Genomic DNA, 20,132 nt, shown 5'->3' with positions numbered 1-20,132 from the left:
TGTAGCAGAGTGGAAGAGAGCATGGCAAAAATTTCAGGCCATGAAAAAGAACCGCCTTTAAAGAGAAGCGAGTTGAAAAGACAGTCTCCTTATTGATAGTGCTGGCTTTAGAGAGCCTGTTTGAGTTGATCTGGGCTCGAGGGTTCAATGTCTCGCTTTTGTTCTGAATTGGTTCCAGGGTTTGGCTTTGGTGAGGGGTCACATTTTGGCCTCCTGAAAGTGTGGCAGTTTGCAGCTGAAATGAGTTGTGTTTTGGCCCTATCTGAACTGGTTTAGGTTAGAATCTGAAGATTTAAAATCCAGACACCTTCTGCAATAATAAGCCCATTAGCTTTTAAAAAAAAAAAAGTTGGTGTAAATAAATATATTAAAAAAACAAAACAAACAAACAAAAGAAAAACCCAACAAAAAAACCCCTTTTCCTACCAGGACTACTGCAAAATTTTAAAAATCAAACTTAATTCCTTTTAGTTATGTGGTTCCAGGAGCTGAGCTTGTAAGGAGACTCATGATAAAATTACTAAAGTGCTTCTAAAAAGCCCAGCTCACAGAACAGGGCTTACTCCACTTTCATGAAGTAGACAGAATAATTTGGAAATCCACAGAACTTACCCATTTTTTTTTCCTCGGTTTATTTACTTGTGACTTTAATACAGGAATATTTTCATAGTGATTGTCAGCTTGAGGAGAATTTTTCCTCTCTCCATGTGGATTGTTCAAAACTAGTGTGAGTAACCCAGAAAACTATGGGTCCTGTGTGTAAAGGAAAAAGTGAGAAACAAAAGCTGAGCTGCTGCAGCCAGGTGGGAGGGTGCAGCAGTGCTCCCCTTCCCAGCGCTGAATTATTTTTAAGCGAGGTGTTCATTTTCAGTCCATACTGTTCTTCAACTCACATGTCAACTTGCAAGCCTAAAACAAATTAAATAAAAAATGGTTCTGTCTAATATCTGTGCTCAGATTACTGCTATTGACTTGTTAAGGTAGTTGAAGGAAAAATACATGGTGGGTACAGAAAACAGAAATTAATTCTAAAGTAAGCTGAAATGGATCCTGTTTGTGTGAGGGTTTGTTTGTGACTTTCTCATTTGTTTCCTTCATGCCTTTAAACCTACTTCCTCCAGCTGTCCTAAGCTTTTTACAATGAACTGAAACATCCTGGAATACTTGAACAACATCAAACTTTAAAAAAAAAAAAAAAAAAAATCACTTTTGCTAACCATCTCTTGGCAGGAACTCTTGCTTACAGCTCACATAGGCTCTGTGCTGCTTGAAACTGCAGCATTGATATTAATGCATTGATGAACTGGAAGGGTCCAATGAATTCAGCTGGACACTGCTGTCACATTAGTTGTGTAACCTGGGTGTTTCTTAAACCTTCTAGTGGCTGGCTTGCATTTAAAAAAAATCTGAGATTAAAAATGGTATTTTCAAGGAGAAAAACGTTCGTTTGGACTCTTAGTCCCTCTAAGTGCACACATAGTTGTTGTACATGTCGGATACCAACAGCCACCTACAGAGACCTCTGGTGTAGATGATGCTGTGGAAGAACAATCCCTTCAGCTGGTGCAGCTCAGTCTGGGAGGTTGTGAACTGAGCCCCAAGCCCCCGGTCCGGCACTTTAATGTGAGTTGGAATCGGTGGTAGTTTAAGTTCTGCCGGGTGCAAGCCTGGCAGCTGCCGAGCAGACGCTGCCGGTCCCACTGTACCGCTCCGAGGGTGGGAACCTCTGGCGTAGGGGCTGGTGGAACAGCTGGAAGCAACAGCCTCCTGTATTGCCCCACCGTGACTTGCTGGACCTCATGAGTCAGAGCCCGAAATGGTGTGACTGCGGGTTTCATATACGGCCTCCAGCGCTGCTGAAAGCGGTGTACGTCAGAGTCTGGGCAGTTTATCTAAAGCTGGAACTGTGGCAATAAACAGCTAATGTGAAGCACCTCCGTCTGTGCCGGATTAGCTACCTTACTGCGACTTTTCAGAAGTCCGCAAAATATTGATGTCGTATTAATATTTAAGCTATATCGAGCATCTTGGCTAGCTGTAGTGATTTGAACTTGCACCAAGGAGTTAGTAAGATGATCGGTACACCGTTTTCTTCCTTTTGAAGGTTGATGGACTTTACCTTTTAGATGCTGATGCCTTGTTTTCGTTATCTGCTCTCAACTTCCTCGTCACTGGTTCTGTGTCTAGTAACTCTGCTGGGAGGTCATGCTATGCTTTCTCCTCATTTGCTCCCTTGAAGTATCTGCTTTTTTTTTTTTAATGCACAGCCTGAACTTTATACTTTTCATGTCACTGCTTCCTTGAACAGGCTGGAAATAATGCCAACAGTGCAAGATGGTCTTTAACTGGAGATGTTAAAGCCAATCACCACTACTAGTGTCAATTTGTATAGATGCTTTGATTTATTCTTCAGAAAGAGTAAGTGGGTGGCTAGGGAAGGGCAAGGAGAGAATGCTGACATTATTTTTGTCTTCTGTCAGCACCAGAGTATAAACTTGGATTCTTCCAGTTGTGCCTTTCCCTGACATGAGTCTGTTTGCTTCTATAGAAAGTAGCACGGGCACAGCCTTACAAAACGTCTGCTTTTCATGTTACTCCTCAAAGTAGCAACGCAGCCGTGTTATGCATGCCATGGTACCACATGCCTGCTCCCTTGGTGGTTCTTGTTCAGTCATATTCAGAGCTTGTGGCTCATCGTTTGGAATTTCCATCGGCTCGGCGCTGTGGGGCAAGGCTTGACTGAAGCGGGAATAGAAACTTGCTAACAGACACATGATTGTAAAATTAATATATCGCTTGAAATGCCATGACTGTCTGCTAAAACTAGCCCTGACCGCTTGATGGATGTTTATGTCACTTGAGGATGCTCTAGGTACGGGTTCCTTCTTCGTTCTGAGCCCCATTCTACAGCCAGCACTGCATACCAGACATTATATAAAATCATGAGACATTTTAGTCTTGTAACACAGACAGACAGACTAGATTGACATATTTACTAGCCACCTCCAGGTCAAGCTTTTCCTTCTTAATCACAGAGCAGTTTTTGTGGGTAGTTGTCCACTGCTCTTGAAGATAAAAAAGATGCTGTAACTTGGTGTTACTTTCTAGAGAGGTGTAATGACTTCATAGATAAGTATGAGATGAGTCGCAGCCTGGGGCAACGCTTGCAGAATGTTTCCCATGAGAAGCAAGCTTTTGTTTTTCCAATTTATCTTAATCAAATATATCATGACATGTTTCCCCCCTGTGGAAGGGCTGCGTCTCAAACCCAGTATGAAAAGCAGTGTATCCATGGGGGAAAACAGATTTTTTTAGTGTGTTAAGTTCAGCAGTAAGTTCAGTGTAATATTTTTCTTGCTGGCAGACATAGCACTTTTCTTTGTGAAATGTTTCTAAATTAGAGCCGGTCTAAAGTTATATCTTCCCCAAAAATAAAAGGTTAAAATTAAATGTAGTTGTTCTTGTGCTTGTGTCAACTTCAGCAGGATGGCTGTTCTGTGAAGGGGCATGTGAGAAACCAACACTTGATACGGAGTTTGTTTATAGCTTTAATTGTGTTCACAGTCTAGGTGCACCGAATGATTAGTAATGAAAATATGATTCACTTTTAATTAGATATGCAGTCATTTTTCCTTACGGTAAAGACTTTTCTGTTTTAAGTATTATACATATCAGCTTGTTTTTAAGGATTTTAACTTCTTGATTTTTTTTTTTTTACATGTGCCTGCTGTCTCTTTCTACTTGCACTGATGAATTTCCAAGCATAATTTATAGATAAAAAGATTATACTTTCTAGAAATTTCATAATACAGCATTTAAAGTAATTTATTTCTAAGAATTAGCAGTGTCCATTCTAACTTGGGTGCCTTCAATCACTGAACTAAAACTTCTCTGAAGGTCTGTGAGTTCAAGAGTTCGAGGTTACCTTCTAGGAGACATTAGGGTTGAACAGATAGGGATTTCCAAACTCCCCTAAATTGCTGTTGCTAAAGAATAGATTTATGTTGAGTTGATCTTGATGACCAGATCTTGTCTTGTTAGATTTGTAAATTGTACAGATATTTCTAACATCGCATTCCAGCATGACCACAGGCTCCTTCTGGTCGTCAGCAGTGGCAAGCAAATGTTTCTCTCCCGAGTCAGCAGAATGTTTCTCAATTTCTTCTCTGTTAGCCCTTGTTAATGCCGTCTGCAATTTAAACAAACAAAAAAAAATCATTGGAAGAGGGTGAGGGAAAGACAGTTGGTGTTCAGGATCTTACATGCCTTGAATTTCAGCAACTCTTCCTGGTTTGGCAAGCAGAATGTCTACTAAATCTGCTGGTTTTAGTATTTGCTGTCTGGTCTGACAGTTTTGCAAATGCCCTTTTCAAAGGTAGAGCTGCAGAGTTAAAGAGGGGATATCATAGAGGTTTTCCTAAAGTGTTGAAATAAACTGACCTATTGCAGAGAGGCAAAACACTCTATTTACTGCAGGCCCACGCAGAGGAGGAGGAGGAGAGGGTGGAGGAGGTATTATTTGTAAAGAGGATTAAAAAACTGCATGAGAATTAATCCTTCGGGTACAGGGAGGAGCATAAAGAAAACATCTGAGTGTATATTGACTGGGATTTTCCAAAGGTGGCACCTAAAGCTCGTTTGAAGTTCGTTCCCTGTTCCATTCAGAGTTAAACCATCACTATTGCTAAATATAAAGCAAAATGGCACCTCTCTTATGAAACATCCAGCGAACCTCCCACTCTTCCTCCCCGCCCCATCCCCATTGCAACCATGGTCCTGTTTAGCCAACCATTGTTTTGAGGTGCTTGGTAACCGCGGCTTTGTGAACGTATAATGCTCTATGTAAGCTTTCAGAGCTCAGCTAGAACAAAAGCAGATGTCAGAGATGTTGCGTGCAGCCTGCCAAGCTGTGAGACGTTGTCCGCTGGACTAGCAGGACAGCTGGGCTCCCCTGCCAGAGGAGGACACAGGATTGTTCTGCTTTCCTTTGGCTCGCTCTGACTTCCAGTACTCCACACTTCATCACTCTAAATGAACCGTTTACGCTTTATTTCTTATTCCAGTTAAAATGTGGCTTCTGTGGGTTCCATAGCTCCAACTTTTTTCCATTATAGAGTTGTTTACATTGCAGTGGCAGAATTACGTTCAACTGGCGTAGTTTTCAGGTGGCTCGTTGGCCGTTTACAGCTGCTTTGTGAAATGCCTTTTTTTTTCCCATGGGCTACTTCTTGTAGAATTTTTCCTTTTGCAGAAGTTTGTTGAGACTGGGAGAGCTCTCTTAACAGGAGGCGATGTTTTGAGACCATTAAGCCATTTCAAGGATGGCAACTGTGTTGAGAGAAGCTGCTCATGGCAAGAAACTCATGCAGCAGGCTCCTGTTAGGCACGTTGCCATTGCTTGCTCTCCTGAGAGTGTGCGATCTTCGTCACACACCTTGTATGCGGTTTGAGAAGAAATGCTGGTAATGCCATCACCGTAACCTTGCAAGGGGGTGGGGGCCTCACTATAGGAGCGATTAAATTTGTCTCTTACTATTATAAAACTGAAACTAACAGTCTTCCATCACAGCTGGCTGTAGTTATGCTGTAGTGTGGTATGTCTTCCAAATTTTGTGGAACTGAAAACCATACTTCTCGATTCACACACCGTATCTCACTGCCTTGGCAACAGCCTTACCCTTACTCTCAAGGGAGCATAGGAAATGGTCATTTACAACTCAAGTACGTGGGGATTTCCTCCATGCAAATTTGCTATTCAAGAGAATTTTATTGCAAATTTCTGCAGGTGAAAACCATTAATTTAAGGAAGATGGCTTGAGACCTTTTTTGTCCCAAGGTAGCTCTCAGACTGGGGAGGGGCAAGCAGGGTATGGGATTAAATTCCGTAAGTTTCAGAGTGCGCTGGAGAAAAAGGTTCCCAGGCTTGCCATAAATGTACTTTGCAATTTTAGGAAAGTTTCAGCTCTCTCTTTGCATCTGTCCTTGATGAGTAAACTAGAGACACGTTATTGGTTTAGATATGAAGCTGCTGGGGACAGGCGAGATCTTGCTACAAGTACCCAGAAGGAGTTCATTGCCATTGGGGCCTACAGAAATGTTGATAGTATACATGATTTGTCATTGGTTCATTCATCCATTCCTTGTTCTGCCTTCCATATCAAAATCACTCCTGTGTAGCAATTTCTGGATCCCCTCTCTTTCAGTTGTACCTTTTTTTTGTGAGAGAGACTGTGCCTCACGTATCATCTCAGCAGGCTGCATCTCTCTATTCGTGTAACCCAAAGTACGCCAGAGCGCTTTGTAAGGCTTCTGTAAAGTAACGAGGAATAAGTAGAAGAATTTCCTTGGTATCCAGCTTGTCTTTTACCAATTGCATGCCAGAAGAATGGTTTTATTTTGAATTGTTTACATATGACAACAGGAGTCACAGCTGTCTTACAGAAAAATACATTTTTTTTTTCCCCACATTCATATTTCGCTGCCATTAAAAAACACAGTATCAATGGAATGGCATAAGTCCAGTGCCCTGGTCTCTGCAGTGGGACCTGAAATGTTGATGTGAGTGAACCCAACTACAATTTTCTTCCCAGCAAGTCTAGAAAAAGCAGTGGAGCTTTACCTTTTGTGTGAGACCTGCTGTGGAATTTCACCCTTTAATGTGCAAATGAAGCCTGCAGGGTCCTCTGAATATATCCCTGGCTCCTGCTCTTCGAAGTGAGCTGTGGAAGCCTTGGGCAGGGGAATGGCAGCGCTGAGGTCTATCGCACTTTCCCTCGTTATTCTGTAATAAATTTAGCCTTGATTTGGGTGAGGGGGTATCAGGCTCCCTTATTGGTCTATTAAAACATGACTCATTCAAAGGAAAAAATGTAGAAGAAAATTGTTGACAATATGGTTTCCCAACATGACATCAAAACCCATCAAGTAATTAATGGCGGAAGTTAAGGTTTGTGTAACTTGTTCTGCACATAAAGAAAACTTTAAAATTTATTTCAATCTGTGACTTTATGAAAAGTCCTTAGTTTAATTCAGTACTTTTTTTCCACCACCCCCGGACAATGTTTCCCTGACCCTTCCTAAGTGATTTCTTTTTTAGCTACAACCTCTAGTGTTCAGGCCATAGACTATTTGAATTGCTCCTCACTTCCTTTGTATTAAAATAATGGCAATTCTGTCAGATTTTTTATGTTTGTAGCAGTTCAATTCTTGAATAGATTTTTATGCTAGTTTTACCTGGAGGTCTGTCCAAAAAAAATCTTTTAATGTAGGATGGAGACTAGAAGTAACTAAATTATATGGCATTTAAATAACATTTACGTTTTTAATTTATATTTCAAACCATTTTTAGCAAACAGCAGTAAGGTCACTTACTTAAGGTCACTGACACAAACTAAGCAACTGATTTTTGGAGAAAGATCCAAAAGTTAAGAAGATCTGCTGTAAGATGTCATAAAGACCCAGTCATTAAAAAAACCACAAAACATAGAGGATGGAGGCATTGAAATTCTAAAAGCAACAGTAGGGAAAACACCTGCTCTAATAAAGCTGTAAGCCATAAATACCTTAAGGGAAACATTTAAAAGTTTTGAAAATTTTCCTGTTTTTTAAGAAGTAAGGATTCTTATTTCTCCTTGGCAACATCATACTACTGTACAATGGCATGGCAAAAGCTGAAAGGCTCCTTAACTTTTTTAGTGGATCACAAGAAGGGTTTCTGGTTTTTTGAAAGAGCATTAATAGCTCAATATTGCACTTCAGATGGTCTAAAAAAAACCCAACATTTTACACAAATAACACTATTAAGGGCCAAAGTGAGAAACACGTAAGTTTTAGCCTAGGTTCCTTGCATCAGGGACAAATGTGGGGGTTTAATTTTAACTTTTATTATAACTAATATAAAATGCATTTGAAATTACTTGGTTTTTTTTCAGGGTCCACACATAGCATCAGTTACTCTTGCTGCTTATGAATGTAACTCAGTTAATTTTCCTGAGCCTCCTTACCCGGATCAAATTATCTGCCCTGATGAGGAGACGACTGAAGGATCCATCTCTTTATGGGCTATCATCTCAAAAGTCAGGCTGGAGGCTTGCATGTGGGTAAGGTTTGGTTTATAAAACTTAAGCAGTTTTAATTTGTGCACTTAATTTCTGTGTCCAGCAACACACACAAATTCCTGAATTAGCAATAATGATGGCTTAGTAACACTGCCAACAGTAACATGCAATGTGAATAGGTGCCTTCCTCATCAACCTTCTAGCCCTGGATAATTTTAATGTCCTTTAAAGAGAAGTAATAGGGTATTAGTGGGCTGTCTTTTCTAAACTGCTGCGTTGACTACTTTTCTAAACGCTAGCAGAAAACGCTCATGTACGTCAAAGCTTTTGATGCAAAAGGTAAGTTGTCGAAAGGGTATCTGCGTCCCAAATGATCTTGCAGCACTCAGGTCTTAACATTGCATGCAGTTAAGCAATAAATCATTTCCAAAATTTTGAGCCTGTAACTTCAGTGAAGTTGCAGTTACTCATATGAAGGGCTCAGGCCCTAGTATCATAGCTGAAATGTTTTTCGGGGTTGCATCAACAGATTGGATTAAAGAGTGTTACGTTGCACATTTTTATGTATTTTATTTCTGTTTCTCTGCCTATTTCCATCATGGCAAACTTTTCACTTAAAAACTAACTTGCTTTTCCTGTTTTAAGTGAATCGGGGTCTTAGGAAACGCTGTCATTGGAACTTTCTTTCTGTTTTCCTTCTGCAGCTTTTTTTTATAAATATGATTTTTGGAGGGTTTTGATAAGCCAAGATGTTTTTTTCATTACGTGCAGGTTATTTTGAATTGCCGTTTACACAGATACATCTGCTGTGAACTGTGTGCCAAATTAACTTTATTTTACTACTGACTTCCTGTTCTGACTGATGATTTAATTATTCTTGGTTGTCCGATTCAAATGTAGAGAGAGGATATTCTGAAAATACATGGTATCTGTCGTCTGCCCTTGTATTCCTTCTAATGATATGAAGAGCTATATTAAGGCAACTTTGGTCACTACAACTTTTAAAATCATCAGCAGCTGTATTACTTACAAAAATTCCAGTTAGGTTATACACATTACGGACTAAAGTAATGTGTAGCACTACCAAAGTCAAAGTAGTGACAGAGAAAGTGGACTTAAGCCCCCTCTTAAATTTCTAATGAGAGGACAGAATTGCCTGGATGCTCGAGAAGTAGCTAAACATACAAGTACTTGTAAGACCATAAATACAAGATTTTGGTTTGTTTTCTTCCTGGTGCCCCTCTGCTTAGGTTTGTTTGATGGAGACTAGAGTAATAAAAATGGCATTTACAATTACGTTTCTAGGGTTGCAAAATAAAAATGTAGCTCGGGGTAAACATCCATTGCTTAATCTTCAGCATGTAAAATAACTGAACTATGATGAGAATTAAGTAGTTTAGAAATGAGTTCATAGAGTTGCAAGCATTGAAAGCTTGTGTCCTTCTGAGTGGCCATGAGGGAGAACAAATGGTACCTTCAGTCTCTCGTTTGGGCTGTTTCTTGGTTCAGCCTAGGGAAAGGACAAGGGAATACGACCAAGCCAGAACGTTTGTATCCCGCTCATTTCCCCCTTTCTTCTTGCCTTCAAATTCACTGTCAGCTACCTTTTCACTGAACTCTGTCTCCAATAGATTTTCCCTTGGGAGCATCCTCTGTCTACCAGTGGTGTCTAGTGTAATGTTATGCTTTCTTGGAATGTTTCATGAGTACATAAACATTACTTGCTAATTTCCTGTGAGGCAAATCAAGTTGGCAATTGCTGCTCCTTCTTCCAGTATGTTTCTTTTGTCCTAATTCCAGTTCACTTTTTATGGAAGCTGTTGGAGAAACTTATTTTTTATTCTGTCACTCTTAAACCAAATGTCCATCTTAACAGGAAAGTAACGGTGACTTCCAGAAAGTGAAAAGGCTGATTTTTGCAGATCAAAACCTTAGTTAAAAAGAATAATTTAATTAATTTTCTGCTTTTAAACTGAAATCAGGAATATTAAGTTTAATTCCTAGTCTGCATATGATTGAATGAGCTCACAAGATATATATCTCTTTTTTTTTCCCCCCTTCTTTTAATGGAACCAACAAATTCTAAATTGATCTAAAATCTGAACTTAGGACAAAACCTGGATAAATGCAAAAGAAAAAGAATCAACAGATGTATATAGGTGTGCTCCTAACGCAGCACATGGAGCCCTGTGAGGAATAGGTACAGTAAGCACCAACAGCCTATTTCTTTTAGACTTGTGAAGTGAAATCATGTTGAAAGGCTCCAAAGTGAAATCTGGCCAATCTCCTCGATTGTTTGGAGGGAGACAGGAGGGTGGTAGCAATATAAGTTTTCATGAGAAACGTTGAAAGCAGGTCGGTGCCGGGGGGGACTTTGCAGACCTCTGACTATAAAGCTACCCAGTCTAAGTATCCTGCAAGGTTTGAATGCGGGGATTTATCTGCGCAAGGGAATTGATTCCGATCACAAAACCATCAGCAGCTGTTTTAGCCAACTTAAACCAGGTACAGTTTTTTCCAGCGATCATAATCATGACTAGTCCCCTGCATGTCAGTGATAGCCTTTTTTGCTGATAATGAGTGTTAGGAGGATTAAGTATCACTGTATCTAAGGAATTATTAGGTGAAATGAAAATGATGCTTTTTTCAATCCCTGTAAAAGTTGGCTCCACCAGTCCTGGCCTGCAGAAGGATTCTCAAAAACAATCTGCTAGGTGTATGCCAGTTTTCACAGCCTTCCATCCCACAGGGACAAGGAATTCAATAGTGCCCTACATTTTTAATGTGTTGCAGCTTTTTGGGGGTTTTTTTACAAGAAATAAGGGGAAAGAATAAAAATGTTTAATTGCTCAGGATTAGCAGAACAGGCAGCCTGTGTCCTGACCAGGATAAAATCTGTTTAAAAGACTCTTTCTAGTGGAGTAATTTCCCAGTTTCCTTTTCTGAATGTATTTGTGTAAAAGAATTTTGATGAGCATTTGCCTTTCCAATTTGTTATTAGTCCAAGGAATCTCCATGTAAAACTGGCATTCAAAGTTAAACGCTGAAAATGGACAGCTAATGTTACCCAAAGCAGTTAAATAGTTACTGGTTTGGATCCCTGAATTGCTGCTTTTTTTTTAATGCACTTAAGGAACCGATCTGCAGCAGACATGAAATCATATGATTTTTATTGCACTTCTGAAATGTTTTGTAATAATGAGCATGTGACTTATCCAATTTAAAGAAAGTTCATGTCCAGTACACGCATGCGAACCTCTTCCTCAGTTAACAAAATGAAGCCAAAGCAAATTGGCAGAGCCTGGAGAAGCAATGTGACTTTTTGTTCTTGCATCACCCTGAGAACATAACCTCAAGTTAATTTTTCTGAAACGTGGTTGCTACTGTTTTCAGACTTATCTTCCCTTGTGCCAGAAACAGGCAGATTAATGAAGTTCAGCTTGTTGCACTCGTTGAAATTTCTCTTCTGTGGAAAACAAGGGCATAAACATATGAGGCTGTGCACTTTATATGCTTAAACCGAGAATTTAACAGTTTGGGTAACTGCAGAGAGCGGTGGTATTTAAAACCACAACCTGTTGATTTGGAATATCCACAGCAGCTGGAATTCTCCCTTGCTTGCAGCTGCATATAGAGCAGGAACAAAGGAAATTGAAAAGCTTTCACATTGCTTCAAAGGAATAGAAAAGCATTTGTTACTCACTGCTGACCCTAACAGAGAAAAGCCATCTGCACGTAGCGAAGTTTTAGCGCTTTTCCAGTGTGGTGCCCAACTATTGTGCTATTTACCTGGCCTATATTTAAACCATTTTGAGTTTAGTCCAAGTTCCTGTTTCATTAGCCTCTGTTTATCCATATGTTCAATCTTAGCTGTCTCTCTTTGTCTTTTTTTTTCCTTGGTTAAGCTAAAGTTGCATTTACCCACAAGACTGAAATGAGTCATTTGATGTCCTGAGAAAACAAATATAATTTTCCTGTGGTGAGAAAGCAGCCATGCTTTCATCTCAGGTCCTCTTGGCTTTCTTTAGTCCATCTAAAGGAGGGAGAAAACTCGAGATCAAGCTTTGCTTAACCTTATTTTCCTTGCTTATAGCTGTAGTAAAGCTCCAGCCTGTTTTCTCATAAACACTTGCACAAAGTCTCATGACTGAACAAGTAAACTGCATGACGGCACTGGGGAGGCGTTCCCACATTATTTTGAAGGCTGCTCAGGAGCAAGGGCTGTCACATGCCGGCAAATGTGTCTGGCATCATGCGGTGGGGTGAGATGGCAGCGCTGTGCTGAGTCAGGGATCGTGTGGGATAGCAGGGCCCCCGGCCCGGCCGGCGCTCCGGCGGCCGCGCGGTGACGAGCCACAGCCTCCCCGGCGCGCCAGGCGCGGCTGGCCGCCGGCTGCGGGGCTCTGCCGGAGACGGGCGCCGCGCCACTCTGCGGGGCCCTGGAGAGGCACAGAGCATGTCATTTTGACCTTGCGGACCACAATTTGGGAGCCGCTGGCTTGCAGCATGATAGTCTGCACTGAGAGAAGCTGAATTTTGCTGAACAAGGAAAGGGGGGAAGTGGGGTTTTAAAGGAACAGCATTATGTTTGAAATAGGGAGAAATTTGACCTGCTGGATAAAAGCAAACTTCTCAAAGCAGCTGGTCTCATCAGTTCTAATAAATTGAAATGTCCACGGGACCGTGCATATCACATGTTTCCTATTGAAGAATAAACACGAAAATAAATCAGAATTATTCTTTTCCCAGGGTGCTGGCACAGCCATCGGAGAGCTGCCTCCATATTTTATGGCGAGGGCGGCCCGACTCTCTGGTGCTGAACCTGATGATGAAGAGTACCAGGAATTTGAGGAGATGCTGGAACATGCAGAGACTGCACAAGTAAGAACAGTGCAAAACAACAGAATTAATAAAACACAGAACAACTAGATGGAATAAATAACCATTCCAATGAAATGGGAATGGGCCAAAAAGCAGTTGGTGTGAGTTCACAAGGGACTTCCCAGGGATGGAAAAAGATCTTCCACTGGGTAGAGATACCTCTGGTGATGGGAGGGCAAGAATGCAGCTTGTTGAAGCACATACAATAGTGGAGCCAAAGTATTTGCTACAAATGCTGCATTTATTTAGACTTCCAAGAACCGAACAATAAAGGTAGGGAGAAAGTGGGCTAACAAACCAGTGACAGAGGAGGTGCTGTTCCATAATCATGGTGGTTATAGCTGCATTTAAAGCCTCCCTGGGCAAGGAGATGGTCTTCAGTGAGCTTATCCCCTTCAGATGACATTTGCCTGCCTTGCCACTAACACCCTCAGGGGCCAGTGCATGACCCATTCATCAGCCTGAGGGAACATATTTTTCCTTATGTAAAAATGCAACCAAACTGCTCTGAATCCTTGTTACTCTTGTCATTTATTTTCTTGATGGATTAAATACTGCTTGTGTTACAGCATAGTTTGCAACTGATGCTGTACATCAGTCAGATATTATTGTAGATAATTTTTCATTCAGGTCAGGAGTTTGCATCCTGTTCACAGGCTATTGATAGTGGTTTAGAAGAAATTAAACATTTTTTTCTTCAAACTACTTGCCACTGAATTTCTCTTCTATATTTTTCCTTCTTATCCTGTTTTGTCTGCCATAAAGTGGAAATAGGTCATGAGACTGCTATTAAAAACCCAGCAGATTCTATTTACCATGCAGTGTTGTCTTTAAACTGTTCTGTCAGGGTATTTTCTTGATATAAATACATACTTCTACTTTTTTCTCCTTCTCTTCAAAAAATGGATGAAGCTTTTCCATGAAAGAAAGTGGTTTGTCTGGAAATACTGAGTGCAATCTAGTAATTCTAACAGTAAACCCTGTGTTTCCTGAGAGCCTCCCCGTACGAGAAAGTTCCAAAGGGTTTTTCTGCTATTGTAAATAGTAAATTATTCTGTTTCTTTAAAGATGCAGTCGGGGGGTGGGGAATCTGCTTTGTTCTTTACTCTATCATCAGCCTTTGCTCTGCAAAGTAATCCGTAACTGTATAAAAATCAAGTCGTGGTTAAAAAAACCCCAAACCACCAACAACAAAACCAGTCGAATACATGACTCGAGAGCTGAAATGCTATCTGTTTACTGAAACTGTCCCAGCAAATTATATGCGTGTACAGTTGTGGGAGCAGCCAGAGTTGGTTTCCAGAATGCACAGTACGATTCTTGGGAAGAAGATTTTTGCTAGAGAGCATTTTGTCAGGACAGCCCAAAATATAGCTAGCTGTATTGACTGCCCTTAGTAAATGAATGGCGTTGTGTAATTAATTAAGAAAAACGATAGTGTTATTTACCAGTACTTTTGATTTTGTTTTCTTGGCAATGGGATTTGGATTGAAGCATGTTGTTTTGTGGATGGATGGCCAGGAAAAAAAAATCTTTTTAAACTCCACTTGTGGTTTGGTTTCTATAAAACTCTTTTAACATGAGGCTTTGACAATCCGATTAAATTGTATTGTGCTCATAAAACTGACAGTTCAGTTTTTTCCATTTGCTAAGATGACTTCCTTTTTGCTTTTGGCTTCAATCATGTTTTTGCTAGATGTCTGTGGGAGACAGGCCTGCCTCTTCCTATGACCTTGAGTAAATCCCAATCTTCAGCATAGCTTATCGCTATTTGTTCTGTAACTGCTATTCATGAGTGGTTATGATGTCTATTTTTAAATTGCTCAATAGCGATTTTTATTACCTACATCAGCTTCTCCCACTCTCCCAAATTGAAGCCTTATGCTTAAGAAAACACGGGGGATGTGACAAGTGTCTTATGCCGTGGAGACTACTACGAATGTTTGACGTCAAATGACAAGAGCCTTCTTTCAGTATAAAGGTCTCGCTTCATCCTGCCTTTTTGAAAGGCATGAAAAAGGGTGTGTTGGATTTTGAAGAATAGCTTCCCCCTCTACTTCTGCTGCGCTGCTATATGCCTACAAGGCAAAGCCAAATGGCTTGACGTTTCTGCCTGCGTGTGTTTTGTTTAGAAAGCTTGTCGCTGCTATTTCTCAAAAACAATGGTAATTTTGAGAAACAGATGAGGATCTTCTATGGTGAGAATAGACCGTGAATAATATAACTGCCAGCCTGAAGGATCTGTGGGGGAATGTGCTTGCTAGCTTGGCACTTTAAAATTAAACAACAGAAAAAGGAACCTGAAAGGATTAAACAGTGTAAAGGTTTAGTGCCCCATTCAAAGTTACACAGAGTAAAATACTATTTACTTTAAGGAGTCTATTGATGGATTTTCTGTCATAAATCTCAGATCTAAGTGACCCGTCTCCTTGAGCTAGGTTTTGAGACAACTCACTAGCCTGCAGACAATGTGTAAGTCTGCCTTGAACTTTCCACTAGCATACTTCAGAAAAAGCCCCTCGTTTTAAAGGAACACCCACTTCTCCTTTCTGTGTGTCCCTGTGTGCGCGCCCCTGAGTTACTCCCAGTTACATAAAGGGAGCATCAGAGCTTCTCTTGCCTCGTGGCTGCTGCTGTTAAAATCAAGCGTCTTTGCCCTGGAGAAGGAGTGTGGTTTACAAGCAGGGCTCTTTTTCTCAGAGCTCCACACAATGCAGAGCCCAGCATGCTATAGGAACAGAGCACTCGGTCGGATTTGTTAATACTTCAGGCAGTATTTAAAAATTGCGGATGTTTGAAACGGTATCTCGGTTGCTGTTAACTCTCTTCCAGTTGAATTCCAGAGCAAAGGAGGTTTTTTTATCAGCGTTCCCCTTTTAGCCATGGGGACTCTCTCCAGTGCAGCCGTTCCAACCAACCTCTCAATTAGGGGAAGTGAATCTACTGCTTAATGCTTGGGCAGCACATTGGTAATAATACAGTGCAAGCATAGTTTTGTACAGTTTCACGTCTACACACACATGTGCAGGGACTCTTTTTCACCAGTTTAACAGTCGCTGATTGTTTAGTATTCTCATCTTTTCTCTGTCATGCTGAAACACTTAAAGCTGACGGAGGTTTCTGGTGAAAATGAAGCTTTTAATGCCAGCTTCCCTCAAGGTACTTGATAATAATGCGTAATCCGTGGGCCCTCGCTGTATTATGGTACTCCTTGCTAAGAGGAGAAAGTACTAATATCTTTGCTGTATATGTAATCCTTAATGACTGTGAGTGTTTGGATTCATTAAGTGGCATATTTTTAAGAACTAATGATTTACACATCAGGCTTTGCTTCTGTGCAGCGTTGCTGCAGCCAAATTTCCATGTAAAAATATTTTCTAGTTGCCTATGTTACTATCAGCCACTGCTGTTTGTTTACTTTCCCAAGTGTGTCCTGCCTCTGAAAGAATATGAACTTGAAAAAGGGTTAACTCCATAGAAATGCCGAGATGCTGCAGGACTCGTTTGTAAATGATTGAGTGCCATCTGCACACTGAGTGTCAGTTGTTGCTGGGACCTGTTTTTGACTCCACTGAACCTTCACTGGTTGTGGTTTGTCTGGCCATCACATGACTTCTCTGAAAATTCCCCCTCCCCTCCATTTCCAGTAAACTGTTTGAACAGGAGTGACTCAGACTGAAACCAGCTTCCCTGTAACCACAGGGCTCGTTAAAGAATTTGTCAACGTGGACTCAAGAGGGTTTGTATTAAACTAAGCTGCAACTGCTTCGGTTTGCATTGCGTCAGGAGTTCCACTGAACAACTTCCTGCTCGGGGAGCCCGCTTCGAGTCTGCAAGGAGTTAAACTGCTGAACTTCTGCGATACTGACAGTTCGGCTCGTGTTAAACCCATCTTTCCAGCATTTCTGAAAGGTCCGGTGCCGTGAGCTGGATTGCTTTTCCTCGTCTTCATGTGGGGTTTTTCTTTGCAGAAGCAGAGCAAAGTACGCTACCACACCCAGCCATGGTTACTTGGAGAACCCAGCACTGTGTTCTGACATGACACTGTGACTTAATTCAAATGGAATGATTAGGTTCAACTAATAAGCAAAATGTTACTTAATTAGCAGCGTAAAATAAGATGGCCAAATTAAAAATGGATCTCTCCTGTGATTAAGCTAACAGCTAGTATCTGATCAAAGTTCCTGCTTGAAAAGGATTCGCTGGCTACTGGTTTGTTCAATCAAAAGGTTTTAGGGGTGTTCAGTGCAAGAAAAATGAAGTTAAAGCAGACCGCAAGCAGGTTTTTATAAAGCAGTTATCATAAAACTGGAAGTGGTAGAGTCGCATACAATAACTGGAAACCCTTGACTTTTTTTTTTTTTGCTTTCCCAGAAATAACTTGTTTAAACCCAACATCAAATTCCGTTCATAATTTCTCTTGCTCAGTCTTCCAGTCACTCCTTTCCTCATCAGCTTCCTCTCTTTATTAATTGTGCCGTACAAGAAAGAGATTGCTGCTGTTTGGTCTAGGCTGCCTGATGGGTGGCCACCAGGAGGCTTGTCTTCACGCACTGCATTCCTGAAGTTTGATGCCTACGTTTGTGAATATGTGTAGGGGAGGTATCTTACCTCTTTTATCTTAGCCCATAATTAAATAGAAATTCAAAACTAATCAAACCTTCGAGCTTCGCTTTAGAAACTTCCTATGAATGCTATAGCTTGAGAATGAGATGGCAAACTTGATAGTAAACTAATAGGGAAGTGTGCTGATTTTTTTTTCACAGACAGTATAATAAGCACTGAATATACTAAGTGTCAGCTTAGTTTTCAATTGTTCCTTAAAATTAGTGAGTTGAAATGAGTCAAAGAAAGCTTTAAATAAGGGAACTTGTCATAGAGAACTTCCTGAGAAAAGAGGTAGCAAAGAGTTAATACAGGCAGAGGGTAGACAATAGGAGCTATGAGTAACAAACGTGTAAGCCACCTCCTTGCTGGATTTCTTTGGACACTGGCAAGAGAATAGGGCAGCCTTGTGCCTGCATTGTTCTATTCATTTGCACACCTGCTTACAGATAAGGAAAACCCAGCAGTGAGCATTACCTTACGTTTGCTAACGGCGATCTAGAGATGACTTTTTCACGTTCTTCTTCTACGGCTCTTTGTGATAACGTCTGTTCCTTAAAACTTGTTTACTCAGCCTTCTGTTGTTTTAATGTTTAGTGTGTAATTACATAAATCAGAAATTACCGAGCCACTGCAGAAATCTCGATTACTTTGCAATATTTTCACTCAATATTAGGATATTAGCTCAGAGGAATTTTTTCAGTAACAAATCTCTCGCTTTACAACAGAAATGAACCTTTTCAGAAAGAATGTCACCAAGTTCACTGGAAATCTTGCAAGCTGCATTTGCACTGTGGTTGTGGAGGAGCAGTTAATTGAACTCTGCCATTGAATTTGCATGGTCTGTTCTGTGTGCATCGGGGATGCTTGACACAAGTTTCCAAGGCAACAATTTGGTCCTAAATATCTGATATTTCACTCCCCAGTATTCTGAGAAAGACCAAAAAAGTTTGGGTCAGATAAGCTTCTTCAAAAATATTTTTTCAGGGAGAGCCTTAAGTAACAGATAGAAATTAATTATGGTATCATAATCAAGAAAATGGCTACTTATATCCCCTGCTCCAGACACTGTTTAAATATCTGTGTTGTACAAGAGTCTGGTATGCAGACCACTTCTCTGAGCTGTCTGGGAACCTCTGCTACTTCCCAGGGAGAACAAGCGAGAGGTATGCTTAGCATTGCACATCTGCTGGCTAGGCTGAGTAGGAAGACCCGTGTGTGCAAAAAGATTTGTCAGCTGTGCAAGAAATTGCTCACTTTTATTCTGCAAGTGGTTTTTCTGTGCATGGGTTTTTTCCCTTAGCTTAGTTCTCTGTGGAGGAACAGTGTGTTTTTTTTCAGCGCTGACGACTTTGGCTCTGCTTTGTCAGGGATTGAAAAGTAATCTGTTTGTCTGGTTATCAAAAACTGCTTCCTTTCTTGATGATGGTGGCTAAAGCAAAGCAATAACTTGCTTCATTCCAGCAATCGTGAGCCCTTCCTCATAACGTCTGGGTCTTAAACCCGGCAGAAATACGACTTGATAATTCGTAATGTGTCGTGGTTCAGCCAGGACATAATGGATAAAAAAAATTTGACGGCATCCTGGACGTGCTCGTCACACCAGTATAACTAGATCGGCAGACCTGTGGCCACAATAACTAATTGCAGTTGTAGCTTTGAGATAAATGAGCACTCACTGTGCAGCTGCAATGGTATTTTAGGCAGCCAGCACGTTGGTGGGGGCAATGCCAGCGTGTGCTTTCAACTGCAGAAGCAAAGGCTGCAGAGGTCAATGGCTGATGTGTGGGAACCAGAGTGATGGGATGTCCTTTTACTTCATTCTTCTCTCTGTCGGTGGCTGCTAGTATCTCGCTATAGAATCACAGAAAAATTCATTTTGAAAGGGACCTGAAGCAGTTTCTAGTCCAACTTTTTGCTCAGAGCAGTGTCATCTATGAGATCAGCTCAGGTTCCTCGGGGCATTGGCAAGTCTGGTCTTGAAGCCTTCCAAGACTGGAGACTGCATGACCTCTCTGGGTTATCTCTTCCCACGTTGGACTGTCCTAACGGCCTCGCTGCTTCCCTGACATGCCAACCTGACAACTCTCTTCCATGAAATAGATTGCAGGATCTGCTCATTGCCAGATCTCCTACACGATGTGAATAGAAAGTAGTTCTTTAGCAAGCAAAGAACTAATAAATTTTATTTCATGCTTTCGTGCACCACTATAAAATTGCTAACTGTCAAAAGGGACATGTTGCTTCATGCTACTGCACAGACCTGCATTGAGGAGTAGAGGTGGCAGGGGATGTGGTTAAAAGGGCTACTGCTGTTTAGGACAGATCTGATAAGACTGAAAGGACGTGCTTCTTCCTCTTCCTTCAGAGAGTTTCCTTTAATTGTGTCTTATTCTTTACAAAATTTCTATATTCTTACAGGGTGAAGCAAAAGAACTTTTTATGCAGACATCTGAGAGCTTCAGTTCTAAGTTGTGGGAAATGCTGGCGTTCAGTTTGAGAGTGCCTGCTGACTTGCTGAACTCTGTAATACGTGTTCTTTTTGGTATATCACTTCCAAACTTGATTGTAACGGTCTAAAATCTTGAA

At 40.9% G+C, this 20,132-nt stretch overlaps 1 protein-coding gene across 3 annotated transcripts in view; it reads left to right on the top strand.

The window, feature by feature from the left end:
• Nucleotides 1-20,132, top strand: part of VMP1 (vacuole membrane protein 1) — a gene marked incomplete at its 5' end in the record, with an annotated part of 59,319 nt that overhangs the window by 12,213 nt on the left and 26,974 nt on the right. For 2 of the 3 annotated variants that reach the window (XM_082008674.1, XM_082008673.1), the window contains 2 exons: nt 7,932-8,099; nt 12,807-12,938. In XM_082008674.1, coding sequence (XP_081864800.1) covers nt 7,932-8,099; nt 12,807-12,938 — 300 coding nt within the window. The remainder of the gene's footprint in view (nt 1-7,931; nt 8,100-12,806; nt 12,939-20,132) is intronic. The other variant, XM_082008675.1, reaches the window with a different exon arrangement.

Source organism: Phaethon aethereus (genome assembly GCF_964289735.1).
Source record: "Phaethon aethereus genome assembly, chromosome: 19".
NCBI lineage: Eukaryota > Metazoa > Chordata > Aves > Phaethontiformes > Phaethontidae > Phaethon > Phaethon aethereus.
Note: the sequence above shows the minus strand (reverse complement) of the source record. Positions and strands in the feature narration are given on the sequence as shown.